Source organism: Petaurus breviceps, unplaced genomic scaffold, assembly GCF_028583685.1.
Source record: "Petaurus breviceps papuanus isolate PSGF00001 unplaced genomic scaffold, PetGlider_PUasm1.0 126, whole genome shotgun sequence".
NCBI lineage: Eukaryota > Metazoa > Chordata > Mammalia > Diprotodontia > Petauridae > Petaurus > Petaurus breviceps.
The window spans coordinates 14708524-14724805 of NW_027185655.1; the positions used below are offsets into that span (position 1 = coordinate 14708524).

The 16282-nt window shown below is 38.3% G+C and overlaps 1 protein-coding gene across 3 annotated transcripts in view; it reads left to right on the forward strand.

The window, feature by feature from the left end:
- The first annotated feature begins 40 nt into the window (after positions 1-40).
- HELQ (helicase, POLQ like) overlaps positions 41-16282 on the forward strand; it is a 51571-nt gene continuing 35329 nt past the window's right edge. For 2 of the 3 annotated variants that reach the window (XM_069093134.1, XM_069093141.1), the window contains exons 1-9: positions 42-348; positions 1909-2620; positions 6609-6787; positions 7523-7723; positions 9021-9093; positions 9951-10048; positions 12573-12671; positions 13670-13815; positions 14689-14928. In XM_069093134.1, the coding sequence (XP_068949235.1) occupies positions 181-348; positions 1909-2620; positions 6609-6787; positions 7523-7723; positions 9021-9093; positions 9951-10048; positions 12573-12671; positions 13670-13815; positions 14689-14928 (1916 nt within the window). In that variant the 5' untranslated portion in view covers positions 42-180. Of the gene's footprint in view, positions 349-1908; positions 2621-6608; positions 6788-7522; positions 7724-9020; positions 9094-9950; positions 10049-12572; positions 12672-13669; positions 13816-14688; positions 14929-16282 lie in introns of all 3 variants that reach the window. The other variant, XM_069093149.1, reaches the window with a different exon arrangement.

The following is a 16282-nucleotide window of genomic DNA, read 5'->3' on the forward strand; positions in this document are numbered from 1 at the left end:
TCAGGCCTCGCTGCACTCGTGCAGAAGGTTTTTTTCCTTCTGCCGGAGTTGGTTTCCGAGCATGCGCGTCCTCCGCGCCGGGAGCCGGGTGTGCACCCTGCTGAGATCAGGGCCGGAGTCACGCTCTTTGCTTCCCGCGCATTGTACCTGAGCCTCGCCGGGTTCTGAAGTCCTCGGGCCATGGAGGACCCAGGCCCCGGCATTCGCAGGAGGGTATCCGCCCGCAAGAGGAGCCGCCGCGGCTTGCGGGAGACGGCCGCCGTTAGCCCGCTAGAGCCGGGCAAAGATCCGGAGGGGACCGAGGGGAAGCGGCGGCGGCGGCGGAGCGGGAGCCCGAGGCCCCCCGAGGTAGGGCCCCCCTGTGCCGTGCGCTTCTCTCCCGGGCCCCCTGCACTAGATGCAGCCTCTCCCCTTCCCCATCTTGACCCTTTGGCAGACTGCCCTTCACCGGAGTCATCCTGTAGCCCGGGCTCGTGCTTCCTGCCTGTGAGGTGCAAGCACAGGCTCCTCGGTCCCATCGGGTCCTTTGCCAGGACCCCTGAGTGCTCCGATGTAACATCTCCCCCACACCCCACCGGGCAGGCCCGCAGCGCCCTGAAAAATTCATTTCCCCGGTCCGGCTTCAATTCCTCCAGCCCAGGTCTAACCATGTCACCCCAGCTACTCTCCAAACTGCAGATCCATGATTACCTCCAGGATAAGAGATAAAATTCTGTTTGGCATTCAAAACCGTCCATAATTTGCTCCTGCAGTCTCTCCACCCTACTTTTCTATCCAGTAACACTGGTCTCTCTTCCTCAAACAAAACCCTCCATCTCCCACATCCAGTCGTTTTCACTGGCTGTTATCCCTCATGCCTGGAATGAATTTGATTGTTCCTCACCTCTGCTTCCTGGATTCCGGAAAGTCCCAGCTAAAATCTCACCTTTGACAGGAAGCCTTTCTTTTCTCTTAATTCTAAGAAATAGAATTGTCAATGGTCGTTTGCATGTTTTCTCCCCAATTAGATCATGAGTTTCTTGGGAACAGGGACTGCTTTTTATCCCCAGTGTTTAATAAGCCACGGAGTAGGTATTTAATAAATGTTTATTGCCTGTATGCTTTTAAATCCAATTAGAGGTGGTTGTTGTCTGAATCTTTGTGACAAGATTTTCTTGACGGAGATAATGGAGTGGTTTGCCATTTCCTTCTCTAGTAGCTTAAGGCAAATAGAAATTAGGTAATTTCCCCAAGGTTAGACAACTAGAAAGCTTCTGAATTTGGATTTGAACTCGGGTCTTTCTGACCCAGTGCTCTATGGACTGAACCATCTAGTTGCTCTGATTGGGGATTAGGGTTCTATTTAACTCTCTGGAAAATAAATCGGTAGCTAACTATTTAGGTCTAAAACATTAACAAACTTGTGGTGTTCTTCCTTTTATTTTCCTCTTGTCTTTCTCTGTTAGCTAAGTAATTTTTTTGATATTTATACAAATTAAATCTTGTTGGTTTTCTGTTTTAAGTTAATAAGCCTTTGCTGTTCTTATTACTACTTTTGGTTTATTTTTTAATGTGTTTTCTTTTGCATTAGTGTAATGTTATCTACTTAAACAAAAACTAACAGCTCCACAAAACTAATTAGTCGGGTTTCTGTGACAGTTTAGTCTATTACCTACCTTTATCTTCTGTCAGGAGTATTCAGGAAATTTTCAATATATTTCATAACTTTCCAAATGAATCAGTTGCACTTTACATATTGAACTTTTGTGAGAGAGATAGCATCATATTTCTGATCAGGATAATTTATATTGCTGAAATAATTTTTTCCGTAAAACACTTTTATTTTTATGTTTGTCACTTTTTCAGGCCTACACATTATGAATAAATGTTGCTTTAACATTAATAAATACCTTTGTGTTTTCTTTTCAGTATGATGGCAGTGAAGAGGACATGTTTAGTGGTTATGATAGTTTTGCTGAAAACTCTTTTTTAGCTCAAGTAGATGATTTAGAACAAAAATGTATGCAGTCTCCTGAGTATGGGACAATAACCACAAAACCTGCTTTTGAAGAGCTTTGTTCAAAAAGCACAGAGACCAGTGAATTTAATATTATTGCCACTGACGGTAATTTGACTGACATTGAAACTGAGGATTACTGCTATTCCCCAAAGACTTTGCATTTGCAAGAAAATGTGACCATTGAACCTGGAGACGACCTTTTGTATGACATTCCATGCTCACAGGCTTTATATTTTGAGAAATCAAAGGACTCTATCAGTGATTTGAATAATTCTTCTATTAAAGAAAGTTACCCCCTACCTTCACACCAGACTTTGAATGAAATACCTGTGGAACAGCCCCAGGAAAAGAAAAATTTGTCTCCTCAGAGCACTGAATCTGATATGAACAGGAGAAGAAGCCTTAAAGATCGTTTGAAAAGTGCCATGACTGGAAATGCCAAAGCCCAGACACCCAAGTTTTCTAAGAGGGAACAACTAAAAGAAGCTATCCTATCTGAAGAGATTAATGTTGCTAAGAAAACAATGGAATCTTCTTCTGATGACCTAGGTCCTTTTTATTCATTACCTAGCAAAGTTAGAGACTTGTTTGTGCAATACAAGGGAATTAGAAAATTATATGGTAAGCCCATTGTTTTCCTAGTAACTTTGATAGATTATAACAGCAAGTACTCTAGCATACCCAAGATGGCTCAGGTTCCTTGATCAGCTTTTCTGAAAGAAAGCAACTCAAAAGGGGTTAACAATCTTACTATCATTCACTTAGTCCAGGAGAAAAAATCAACACCCTGAACTTCAGAAAATGTAAACAGAAATTCAAACAGACAAAAAAATACAAACAGAGAAAATAACACAGTTCAACAGACCAACAGACAGGGCTTCCAGCTGTCTTACCATTATGTACATACATAGTTACCAGAGAGAGAAGCACCAACATCTGGGGGCTCAACAGCTGCCCAGAGTCTCATCTGTCCAAATCATACAACTCTTCCTACAAGTGAACCCCAAAACAAAACTCACCGTAGGGTATATGTATATATAGCCTTCTCCAGGGTCAGAGGACTTCACAACCTTTGTGACCCACTGCCTACTTGCAGAGTAACAAAAGGTGGGCCTTCTTGAAAAACAAGCCTCCCCTAAGCAAGCTTCTCTTGTTGGACTCCAAGTGAGGCCCATTAAGGGGCAGGGAAGATATTCAGATTCCCTTACTATTACATGGAAAAATGTTTATGACTAATCATAATCGAGCAAAATAATTCATTATCCGTTGTCAGTAATACTGCTTAGTTGCCCTTCCCTTCCCCCTTCCTTCTCTTCCACTGTTTTTTTTTTTTTTTTAATGGCATTTGAGGAATAAAACTAGATCTATGACTTAGTCTATGTAGAAAACACTGTAGGGCAATTCTCCAATGCACATCAGAAGCTGATCTTTCATCCCATTCTTAGAACCTTCTTGGTGGCATTGAGAAGTTAAATCATATGGCATATTTACACTAGTAGTATGTGACAAAGGCAGATCTTACTGACTCCAGGGCTAGCCCTCTACTCAGAATATAATGCCATTTCCCTTTAGTGGTATTTAAATTTTTGTCTTAAATCACACTTTACTTTTATTAAATAATATCCATTTGCCATCCCTTGTTGGTTCTTTGGGCAGCCTACATTGATTTTTCCTTTCTTTAGAACTATTATATCCTTCATAAGAGGTACTATAGAATTTAGCATTTAATTACTCATGGTTTTGTATTGTTATCTATTTGATTTGTTTGAGTCTTATCTCCTAAACTCTCTAACACTATAAAGTGAAGAAGAACATGGCTAGGGGAGGTTTCATAAACATGGAGTTCTATAGCAGAGGTCCCTGGTTTGGTCCCTCTCCATCCATTATCTCTCCCTCTTCTCCATAGCTCAGTTGTCAGGGGTTACCATGTCATTTACCTTTTGGGCCAGGCTGAGGGAGTTATGCAGGTGGAGCTCATTAGCTGCTAGTTAGATCTCCTGCCCCTCTGCCTTTAAGTTACTGATGTTAGTATGTTATAAATCTTTTTTTTTTTTTTAAGATTAATGTGGCCTGTGTAACAACTATATTACTAAGACCTTTTCCTTGTAGTGGTTTTAATTACAGTAGAAGTATGTTAGCAGGGGCGACCAGGTGGCTCAGCGAGTAAGAGCACCAGCTCCAGTGTTGGGATGACCTGGCGGTCAAATCAAGGCTTAGATACTCAGCACCACACCCACAAATAACTGGCCGTGTAACCTTGAGCAAGTTACTTAACCCCGATTGCTTAAAAAAAAAAAAAGTATGTTAGCTGTGCTTATAAATATACACACGTATGATTGCTGTGTATTCTGCATTGTCAAAAATATGTGCTGAAATTTTTTCAAAAGGGAAGACCGTGAATTATTTTCTTAAAACTTTGGAATGGTCCATTTTATTTTTAAACAAATTTATTTTACATTCATTTATACTGTATCCTTCTCACCCAATTGAATAGCAACAAAACCTGAATATAATCCTCAGTATAAATATGCATCACCCAGCAAAATGCTGTGATCTCATATTGGTCACGTATGCCCCAAAATGTATATATTTCACTACAGTTTTATGTTTGTCACTTCTAGGGCAACAGGCGAGTGGAGTGTTTTTTGTCTTCTTTGTCAGTTTGATGAGTGTGAGGTAGAACTGCAGATTTGCTTTGCTTTGCATTTCTCTCATTAGTAATGATCTAGAATATTTTAGTTATCGAAAGATGATATTGCTTCTTTTGGAAACCCCTTGTTTATATCCTTTGGTAGGTGTCACCGTGCCTAAAACGCTGGACTTTGTATTATTTAAACCCAAGTTTAAATCCTACTTCAGACATGTTGTATGTATGACCCTGGGCAAGTCATTTAACTACTGTGTGCCTTGGTTCCATCTTCTATAGAATGGAAATAGTAACAGTATCTTCCTCCCACCATTGGGATGATGTTGTATGGATCAAATGACCTGACATACATAAAGTGCTACATAAAAATTGTTACAATTATTGTTACTATGTATCTCCTTGGGAATGAATGGTGCTTTGTCTTACAAATTTGAATCCTTTTACATCTTGGAGATATGTAACCTTTGTCATAGAAGTTTGTTGTCACACAATTTTTTTCTCATTTACTAGTCAGTTTCCCTTCTCATTTTAAGTACTAATAATAATAGTTAGGATTTGTGTGACACTTTTAAGGTTTGCAAAGCACTTTACATATATTAACTAATTTGATATTAAATACTAGATTTGTTTGTGCAAAAATTTTAATTGTAGATGATGAAAATCATCTATTTAATCTTGCCTAATTCCCTTTTATCACTTGTTTAATTGTGACCTGTTCCTCTATCTGTGGACCAATTGTCAAAGACTTACAGATCCTTTAATTTTAGAATCTGGTTTCTGTGAGTGCACTGAATGACAGGATGGTCTCTACGTGAATAGTTCTTTGGCAAATGAATTTTTAAATTCCTTCTCACTTGCAAGATTAGGCTTCCTGAAGAAGATTATTCTCTTTAGTGGCTGGGCTCGTTTACAGCACATATTTACATGCTATTTTTCATTAAGCTACAGGATTTTTAAACCTTTACTTTCATTTCTTTTGCCACTTCATAGCATTTTATATTACTGAAAATTCTGGGGAACTGATTTTTATCTTTTTTTCCTGTTTAAAAACCTAAGTCATGTTTAGTTTGTGTAATTTGTTTAAAAAAAAGGTTGACTGTCTAAGATCAGGCCATATGTGAATAAATTTGACTGATTTTTCTTGGATACAAAATGGTCATCTTAATAAAATGTTTCAGTGATAGAATATTCCCTGCAAAATCCATCTAATCTGCTTCTAAGTATAATCCAAATGTTATAAAAATGTTTCAAGTGCGAGTTCCATGGAGTTTATTTTCATGAAAAGTTTGAGACTGTTAGAACTTAAAGACAGACTTCAGAGATGGTGTAGTCCAACCCTCTTATTTTACAGATAAGGAGACTGAGCCCAGTAGCAGTTCAGTGATGACTAGGTAGTGACAGGACTTTTGAGGAGGAAAGCTCATGAGTTCAGTTTTGCACATACTGAATGTAAGATGTCTGTGGTTCATCCACTTTAAGATGTCTAATAGGCAGAGTTTGGAAACTGTAGGGCAGAAGAAAGATTGGGGCTGGCTGGATAAAAAGGTATGAGGTGGTAATTGAATCCATTGGAACTGATGGGAGGACCACGTGGAATAAGGTAGAGGGAGAAGAGAAAGTGGCCCAATTCAGTCTGAACTCCAAGCTTTGCCAGCTCGTTAAGGCCTGTTTTGACTTCCCTTCATTAATTTCTGGATGAGAGTGGAAGCTTTACACATAGTGTGTACTTAACAAATGGTTTTCAAATGACAAGAATAGCCTGAGATCAAATTATGAATCAATTATTTGACTTAATAGTGTGCTTGTGTTGTGTAGCATTTTAATGAAAATTTACACTGTTTTTACTGACATAGAAAAGTTATCATACTGGATTTGGGTTGGTCTCTATTTTAGAAGAAACTTACTTTATGATAGAACTGAGATGTAGAAGAGAAAAGTAACTCCTTTTTAAAAATTTCACAGATTGGCAACACACTTGTTTAACATTGACGTGTCTGCAGCAGAGAAAGAATTTAATATATTCACTGCCAACCAGTGGTGGAAAAACTCTAGTAGCTGAAATTTTAATGCTTCAAGAATTGCTTTGTAGGCAGAAGAATGTTTTGATGATTCTACCATATGTAGCTATTGTCCAAGAAAAGGTGGGATAACGTTTTTCTTCTTGTTTATTCACATTTATTCCCATAAATAAAATATAGGAAGCTTCGTCACCTTTTTATGTGTAAATGTTTTGCTGACTGATAATCTATTAAGATTGTCTGCTCCCTCCCCCCGTAATGTCACAGAGGGGAAGGTAGAGGAGAATAATGACTGTGGGAGGGCTACAGGAAGTTGGGGGGGGAGCGTCTTTATTCTCCACTGTTCGATTCTTTACTCATCATTGGGAGTCTTGCTGAGTCTGAAGATGAGTCACCTCAGCAGAAGGCATGAGGGCCACTGGGCCCTTAAAGGGGACACCTTTGACTTTTGTCAAAAACTGGGGAGGGGAAGGGGGGAAGCCCAGTTAAATTGGCATCTGGCACTGGGAGGTTGTAACTTCAGAGTTGGAAGAAACTTTAGAGGTCCAGCCCTCCTTCCTTCTATCCTGCACATTGTCTTAGTGTAGTGCTTGCTTCTTGGTGCTTAATAAATACTTGTTGATTGATCTCTAAGAAAGTCCTGGTCATCTCCATGCTAGTTAGTCTCTGGAGGTTATCAATTGTGAATCAAGTGGTTTCTTAAAAGTTTCTCTTTATTTTACAAAGACATTGGTTGTTTTAGTGATGTTACTTGTCTTACGTCAGGTTAAGTTTCCATACATTTTTGGTTTGTATCTTAGTGAGACTGTATATGAGCATTTAGTTTTCTTAATTAACTTTTGAAACCTATTGTTACAGATTTCAAGCTTGTCAAGTTTCGGAATAGAGCTGGGTTTTGTTGTTGAAGAATATGCTGGAAGTAAAGGGAGATTTCCTCCAATTAAAAGAAGAGGGAAAAAATCTTTGTATATAGCTACTATTGAAAAAGGACATGGCCTGGTTAACTCATTAATTGAAGATGGAAGAATTAATGATTTGGGCCTAGTTGTTGTAGATGAGGTTTGTTAATACCTAGTTTATTAAAGCATTTTTAGTAATTTTAAAAATGATTTCCTTGGGGCGGCCAGGTGGCTCAGCGAGTAAGAGCACCGGCCCCAGTGTTGGGATGACCTGGGGATCAAATCCGGGCTCAGATACTTAGCACCACACCCAGAAATAACTGGCCATGTAACCTTGAGCAAGCTACTTAACCCCAATTGCTTAAAAAAAAAATGATTTCCTCAAAGCTGTATGTAGATCTCTCCAGACCACAACAGAAGAAAGTACCAAATATGTCTTATATTTTAAAGATACCCTTATTCTTAATTCTTAAATCCCTTCTATATTGGATTTGTATTGGTTATTTGCTGGGCATTATCTAGATTATTTAAAAAGTCTTATTGATGCCTTTTTTTCTTTTACATCAAAGCTATTTCTACTTATGCTTCTTTCCCCTCTCCCATAAATGAATCTTCCATAGTAACAAAGAACAGCAGTTAAGCAAAACCAACTAACACATTGACCACACCAGGCAATGTATGCAATATTCCACACCTGTAGACCCCACCTCCAACCAGAGAAGAGTGGTGTGTTTTACTTGCATTCTCTTTGGAGCCAAGAATAGTCATTATTCGATGATAAACTTTGTTTTATTCTTTTAAGTTCTATAATTTCTTTAACTGTGTAGATTGTTTTCCTAGTTCTGCTTACTTCACTGTGGCAGATCATACAAGTCTTGTCATGTTCCTCTAAATCAGGGGTGGGGAACCTGCGGTCTCAAGGCCACATGTGACCCTCTAGGTCCTGGGATGTGGCCTTTTGACTGAGTCCAAGTTTTATAGAACAAATCCTTTCATTAAAGGGATTTTTTCTGTGAAGTTTGGATGCAAAGAGCCGTACTTGAGGACCTAGGGTACGTGTGACCTTGAAGCAGCAGGTTCTCCACCCATGCTCTAAATTCTTTGGATTCCTCACTTCTTATAACACAATGACATTCCATTATGTATATGTACTGTAGTTTGTTCAGTCATTCCCTAGTCTGTGGCCACATACCTTATTGTTAATTCTTTGTTACCACAAAACGTGTTGCTATGAATATTTCACTCAAAAGATGCCATAGACTTAAAAGAAATACAATAATAAATTCTGAGAAAAGATCCCAATGTCTTGTTGTCCCTTAAAGGTTCTTAATTTTCCACTGATAAATGCACATACCAGAGTTTTAAATTTGGGTTATACATAAAATGTTATGTAAATACTATAAAACCCTATTTTAAATGAAATACTTTTAACACTTTTTTTTTTTTTTGCTTCAAAGTTGCACATGATTGGTGAAGGAAGCCGAGGAGCTATACTGGAAATTACTCTAGCAAAAATTCTTTATACCAGCAGTAAGTATTTTATGAATTGATATTATTATTTAAATGAATGGAGAATTGCATTGGAAACCAAGACATACATATACAAGAATTCCAGCCCTGCCAGTAAAAAGCTGTGTGACCATGTTTAAATCACATAACTACTCTTTTCCAGTTTATAAATTTCACATTGTAGATGTCTGCCACATATATTGCTTGTGAGGATAAATGAGGTAAAAGATGTGAAAATATTATGTAAAGTAAGCCATTATTATTTAAGAAATAAACATTATCTGGGCAATGCATAAATAAAGGATAAGCCGCCACATACCACCTTTCTGATGCCCCTCTCTGTGCCAGGCAGACTCATCCCCAACTGCCCTGCTCTTGGCATCCGTGTAGTCCTGTGGGGAGATGTCCTTGACATCTACAACGTCTGTGTTCCACTCACCAAACGATAAAGGGCACCTGTCACTGGGCACTCCATGTCATAGTCATGTCAGTTCATACTGGGCATGGGCTTGGGTTCATCGCTGCCTTTGCTCTCTGTATAAATGTTAAGTATTGTTAATTTTATTCATTGTAGCTATAAATAATGTATGTTGCAATAACTGATTATAATGACGGGCCTGCATTATCAAGAAGTTAAATTGTATTCAGTCTACTTTGTTTAAAAGAGCAGGAAATATTAATACATTATGCAAAGTTTCTCATCAAAAGGAATATGTTAAAACCTCAATCTAGATGACTGAAACATTCCAACATTTTTTTTTTCTTTCTTCAGGAATCAGCCACTTGGTAGCAAGAATATAGAATAGCTCTTTAAATCCAGTTTGACAATTTTGTTCTAAACGAACTGAGTAATATTTTTCTCCTCTTTTTTTTTCCAGAAACAACTCAAATCATTGGTATGAGTGCAACATTAAATAATGTTGAAGAACTACAAGAATTCCTGAAAGCAGAATATTATACTAGTAAATTTAGGCCAGTATGTGTTTAAGGTTTTCATTTTATTAAACAAGAGTATATTCATTTAGAATTTGGTATATGTTATGAGTTGAGTATTAGTAGTATAGTAGGATATACTATAAAGAGAAAAGGAAGGCAACAGAGAAATGTCCCGTGAGGAAACCCTCCCCTATGGTCTTTACTCAGACACTGTTATATGTCAGCTCTCACTTCTAATCAAACACCATTGGATTATAAATTCAGTCTTGAGCCCTGATGTTGCTTAAGGGTCACAGAATCTATGATGAAGGGAAAATCAGAGGCCATCACTGGGACTGTCAGAATTTTCTTTTATGGTCATCACTAAAAATATCCTAGGAAACTCCCTACCATTTGAGGTGGCCTTTTCTGAATTGGGCACTGCCTGTGTGGAAATATTCTAGGTGCCCAAAAGGTTCCATCTGCCTGTCAGTGAAATCACCCTTACTTATCAATGTGTCCATAAACATTCGCAAGTATGATCAGAATGTCTTTTGAGGAATCTGCAGCTGGTATCTTTTAATGATGTTTAGAAACTGCACAATATTTTTGTGAATTTTAGTGAAACCCCTAATTATGGAAACCAGATATGTATATGTAGAAAAGAAAAAGCTTATAGATCCTTATTTTCAGGTACCTATATGAAGTACTTTACTGGGGGGGGGAGGGGAAGTAACCTTTTAGTTAAAATGTATGTACTTATTTTTACTCTGCTTTTCCTTTTAATTTTTTTTGAATGGCATATGACAGAAAACTAATGCAGATGTATAGAAATTGTCAATGTGTGAAGAATACAGTATTTTGACTCTGATTCTAGTATAAACCTGGATAGTTATAATGCATTTTCTAAAGCAAATTTAGACTTCATATGATTTTGAATTTAATTCTCTTGTAAACAGTCATCTTAAACACATCTGAAGAAATAACGCTGAAATTTTATTTATTTTTATTTGGAAATAACACTTAGTGCGTATACAGGGTATCCCTAAAGTTTTATTGCCAATTTATATTTTAGCAGCTTAAAAACAGCACTTAGACCTTCGAGACAGCTTGTATTATGGTCTTTTCTCAAAACTTTCTCTAATACTAGTACCTGAAGGTAAGAAGCTAGCTATTTTCATTCCCTAAACAGGTTTAGAAGATTTTTGTTCAAAATAAATGAGATTACATTCCCTACAATGTACTATTTTTGCATAAACATGAACATTATCAAATTTGGCCATTTTTAGCACATATAGGTCATAATGATCATATTGTTTACTGAAGACATTTTCTCTGTATTTATAAAAGTCTTTGCCCCCAAACAACCACATTAATTTAAGGAAATAAGCAAACACTAAATAGCATACTAAAGCACATACACATAAAACAAAAAAATGCATGCGCACACACACATACACATGCACACAGAACAAAATCATCCTAAATTTTGAGGGGAAAACTGACAAAGATGCTGGAGTAATCTTTTTTTTTTTTTTAAAGCAATCAGGGTTAAGTAACTTGCTCAAGGTTTCTGGGTGGGTGCTAAGTGTCTGAGCCCGGGATTCGATCTCCAGGTCATCCCAACACTGGAGCCGGTGCTCTTACTCGCTGTGCTTCCTGGCTGCCCCTCGAGTAATCTTCTTAATGATCAGATCTGACCACATCACTGCTCTGCTCAATCTCCAGTGACTCCCTGTTATCTAAAATGTAAAATACTTTATTCTGCATTTAAGTCCCTTTACAACCAGTCCCATTGTGGTCTTTTCAGGCTTCTTATACTTGACTATACACTACCTTTACTGTAATCCAGCCATGCCAGCCTGCTTGCTGGTTCTCCCACATGAGACTCCATCTCTGGACTCTCCCTTTCACTGCCTCTTTCTCCATACTGGAGCACTGTTCCTTCTTGTCTTCACCTCTTGGTTTCCCTGACCTCCTTCAGATCTCAGTTCATATCTCAGCTTTTGTAAGAGGCCTTTACTGGTCCCCTCCAATGCTTGTGCCTTCCCTCTCAGATAACTTGATATTTACACGGTATATATATTACATGGACATAGTTATTTGTATGTTGTCTTCCCTGTTAGACTATGAGCTCCTTGGGGACAGGGATGGTGTTTTTTGCCTTTTTGTGTTTCCCCAGACTTAGCATAGCACATGACATATCATAGGTGATTAAGAAATGCTTGTTGAATGAAGATTTTTTTTTTAAGGATGGAGAGAAATTAACTTTTTTTGTGAATAGTGGGGAAATAGATAGCAGTGAATTTGGAAAGGTTGAAGATAAGGGGAAAAGAGTAAGATCGGGGGTCCAGCTCCTTATTAGTAAGAGGAACCAAGACAGCACTTGACCTAAGGAGAAGTGAGGTTTGGCATATACACTGTGGATAGTGTGATAGCATTAATTAGTGGGGAATAAAATGATGGCCATTTACCAATGAGTCATATATGAGATCATATTTTTATACATATACACATATGTATGTATACACATACATATATAGGATTATATGTCTTATTAAGTGTCTATACTTTTAAAATTCCAGGTAGAGTTAAAAGAATATCTAAAAATAAATGATACTATCTATGAAGTTGATACCAAAGCAGAGAAAGGCTATACTTTTTCTCGTCTCCTTAAATGCAAGGTAATGTTGATCTCCAGAGATTTATTTCACAGTGGATAATTATATTTAAAGTAAATTGTGAAATTATGTATTCTTTAATGCACATGTTTATATAAACAAATAAATATGCCATGTCTGTGTGAAATGTATTAATGACTACATCTTATTACTGGTTTGTTTGTTTTTTTAAACTCATGTTCTTTCCACATGAGGGTAGGGACAGTGTTTTATTTAAACTTTTTTTTTAAGCAATTGGGGTTAAGTAACTTGCTCAAGGTTACAGAGCCAGTTATTTCTGGATGTAGTGCTAAGTATCTGAGCCTGGATTCGATCCCAGGTCATCCTGACTCTGGAGCCAATGCTCTTACTCACTGCGCCCCCTGGCCTCCCCTAAGCAATTGGGGTTAAGTAACTTGCTCAAGGTTACACAGCCAGGTGTTTCTGGGTAGGTGCTAAGTGTCTGAGCCTGGATTCGATCCCAGGTCATCCCGACTCTGGGGCTGGTGCTCTTACTCACTGTGCTACCTGGCCGCCCCTTATTACTGGTTTTAAAGAATATTAAAATAGATATTAACTGAATTGGATTTCAGAATTTTCAAGAAGTTGTTTTGAAATTAGTATTGGCTGTTTTTTTTTATTTTTCTCATAAAAAGTGCTTTTAAAAATAGTTGTTAAAATAATTTAATTATGTTGAGTAGAGTATAATTTTTTTTTTTAAGCAATTGGGGTTAAGTAACTTGATCGAGGTTTTATGGCCACAACCAGGTGTTTCTGGGTGGATGCTAAGTGTCTGAGCCCAGATTTGATCCCCCAGGTCATCCCGACACTGGGGCCGGTGCTCTTACTCACTGTGCTACCTGGCCGCCCCGAGTAGAGTATAATTTAAGAGAAATTAAGGGATTTATACGCTGTATAGGCAGTTTTCTGTTTTACTAGTCTTCAGTTAACACAAATGGAAAAGCCGAAAGAGCATGACAATGCTGATATTATTACTAAGGCTGTTTGTTATTGTTTTGCAGTATTCTGATAATCTTGAGAAGATGGATCCTGATCATTTGGTTGCTTTGGTGACTGAAATTATTCCTAATTATTCCTGCTTGGTTTTTTGCCCTACTAAGAAAAACTGTGAAAATGTAGCAGATATGATTTGCAAGTTTTTGAATAAGTATGTTAATACTTGAACCTATATATTTCCCATGTTATTTCTGTCACAGATTATATCATTATTTTTATTTGGTGAGAATGCTTGATTTAGGAATGAATGAAGCAGCTTTTGTCAAGCATATTTATTATGTGCTAAATACTGGGAATAAAAATTTAAAAGGAGAACAGTTCCCTACCCTCAAAGAGCTTGCATTTTAATAGAAATCAACACATACTGACAACTGAGAAGTTGGCTAGGGAGGGAATTTTCTTTTGTAAAGGCAATAGGATGATGGTGAATGGAGCTTTAGGGTAGTGGATTAACATACCCTTTCCAGTAGCAGTATCAGAATTATTGATTTGATTATGGCTTCAGAACTGGGCAGGAGCAGGGAGGGGAGAGGATAAAAGTGCAGCAGGGTTGCTGACTAGTAGATGGCCAGGTCACGAGGCAAAACATTCTTGTGGCCACATAAGTACCACCACAGGAAGATTTAAGATTTGATAAAATTGTTTCATTAACAATACCTAAAAACTGCTATCATCACAAGAAGACAGATTCCATCCCTGTCACTCCCTGTGTGGCCTTGGCCAGATCATGTGACCTTTCATCTGTGAAATGAGAGGGTTGGATTACTTTGAGATGCCTTTCAGCCCTAAGCCTTTGATCAGAGCTGGATTTCTGAAAAACAGTTTGCATTTGTCCATCAGTCAGTCCATAAACATGTATTGCAGGCACTGGGCTGAGTCCAAAAAGCAGAAGACTGAGATTGTAGGACTTTATGGGGGAATGGCTGGATCCAGCTGTTCCCCCTGGCCCTGATTAAGGTGTGGTAGAAGAGATGGTGGCCTGGGGAAATCGAAGTTTTACATTTCTAACAGATTTCTTTTGTAGGGACTATCTAAAACACAGGGAAAAAGAAAAATGTGATTTCCTTAAAAACTTGAAGAATGTCCATAATGGCGGCCTGTGTCCTGTTCTCAAGCGCACCATTCCCTTTGGAGTTGCTTATCACCACAGTGGCCTCACTAGTGATGAAAGGAAGATCTTAGAGGGAGCTTATGCTGCGGGAGTCCTTTGCCTTCTGACTTGCACTTCGACGTTAGCAGCTGGAGTGAATCTACCAGCACGAAGGTTAGTCAGAGTATTTCTAGGCAGCGTCTTTTATATATGTGACTTAATATTAAAATACAATAAATTAACATATCAAAACCTTAAAAACATTTTCTCAAGTTTTTTTACTTGATTTTTTGTTGAAGTAAACTTAAGATACATTTTTTTTCTGAAATCTTTTTTTTAATGCTTTATTAACTTCTGATTTACATCATTCGTTTCCGCCAGATTTTGAGTTACAAATTTTCTCCCCGTTTTTCCCCCACCCATCCCCCCAAAACAGCAGTCCCACATGATATCCCCACCTCCACCTCCAATCTGCTCTCTCCCATATTTTCTCCCATACCCGTTTCAACTTTTCCAGTGGATCTCTATGCCTCAGTGCCTGTATATCTTTTTTTTTCTTAATAACATGTAAGATGGTATTAATAATAGTATATATATACACACACACATATATATATATATTTGAATATTTGATTTTAAAACTTTCAATTCCAGATTCATTCCCTTCCCCCCCTGCCACCCACCCCCACTGGGGAGACAAGCAGTTCAGTATAGGTTGTACATGTGCGGCTAATGCAAACCAATAACATAGTAGATGTATTGTAAAAGACTGACTATATTTCCCTCCCTCCTATCCCACCTCCCACTTGTTCTATTCTCTACTTTGATCCTGTCCCTTTTCACAAGTGGGTGCTTCCAACTCCCTCCCCCCCAACCTGCCCTCCCTTCCATCATACCCCCTCACATCCCCTTCCCCCCCTATTCTCCTGGAGGGTGAGATCCCCTATTTAGTGTGTATTTCCCTCCCTCCTCAAGCCAGATTCAATAGGAATAAGGTTGACCCATCCCCTTTTGCCTTCCTATTCTTCCCCTCCATTGTAACCATTTTCACTTGCCTCTTCTGTATGAGATAGTTTGCCCCACTCTGTCTCTCCCCATCTCCTCTCATTATATTCCTCTCACCTCTTAATTTCACCTTTGAAGTATCATCCCTTCCTGTTAAATTGGTCCCATGCCCTCTATCTATGTATACCTGTAAACATATATACACATTCACATATGTATTCATATGCCCGCATACCCTCATATAAAGACATATATATATAATTTCTAATCCCTTCAACTACTGAGAAAAGTTTCATAAGTTACAATTATTGTTTTTCCATGTAGGAATGTTAATAGTTCAACTTTGGCCAGGTGGCTCAGCGAGCAAGAGCACCGGCCCTAGTGCCGGGACGACCCAGATCAAATCTGGGCCCAGACACTCAGCACCACACCCAGAAACAACAACTGGCCATGCAACCCCGAGCAAGCCACTCAGCCCCAATTGCTTCAAAAAAAAAATAGTTCAACTTTGATAAGTTCCTTA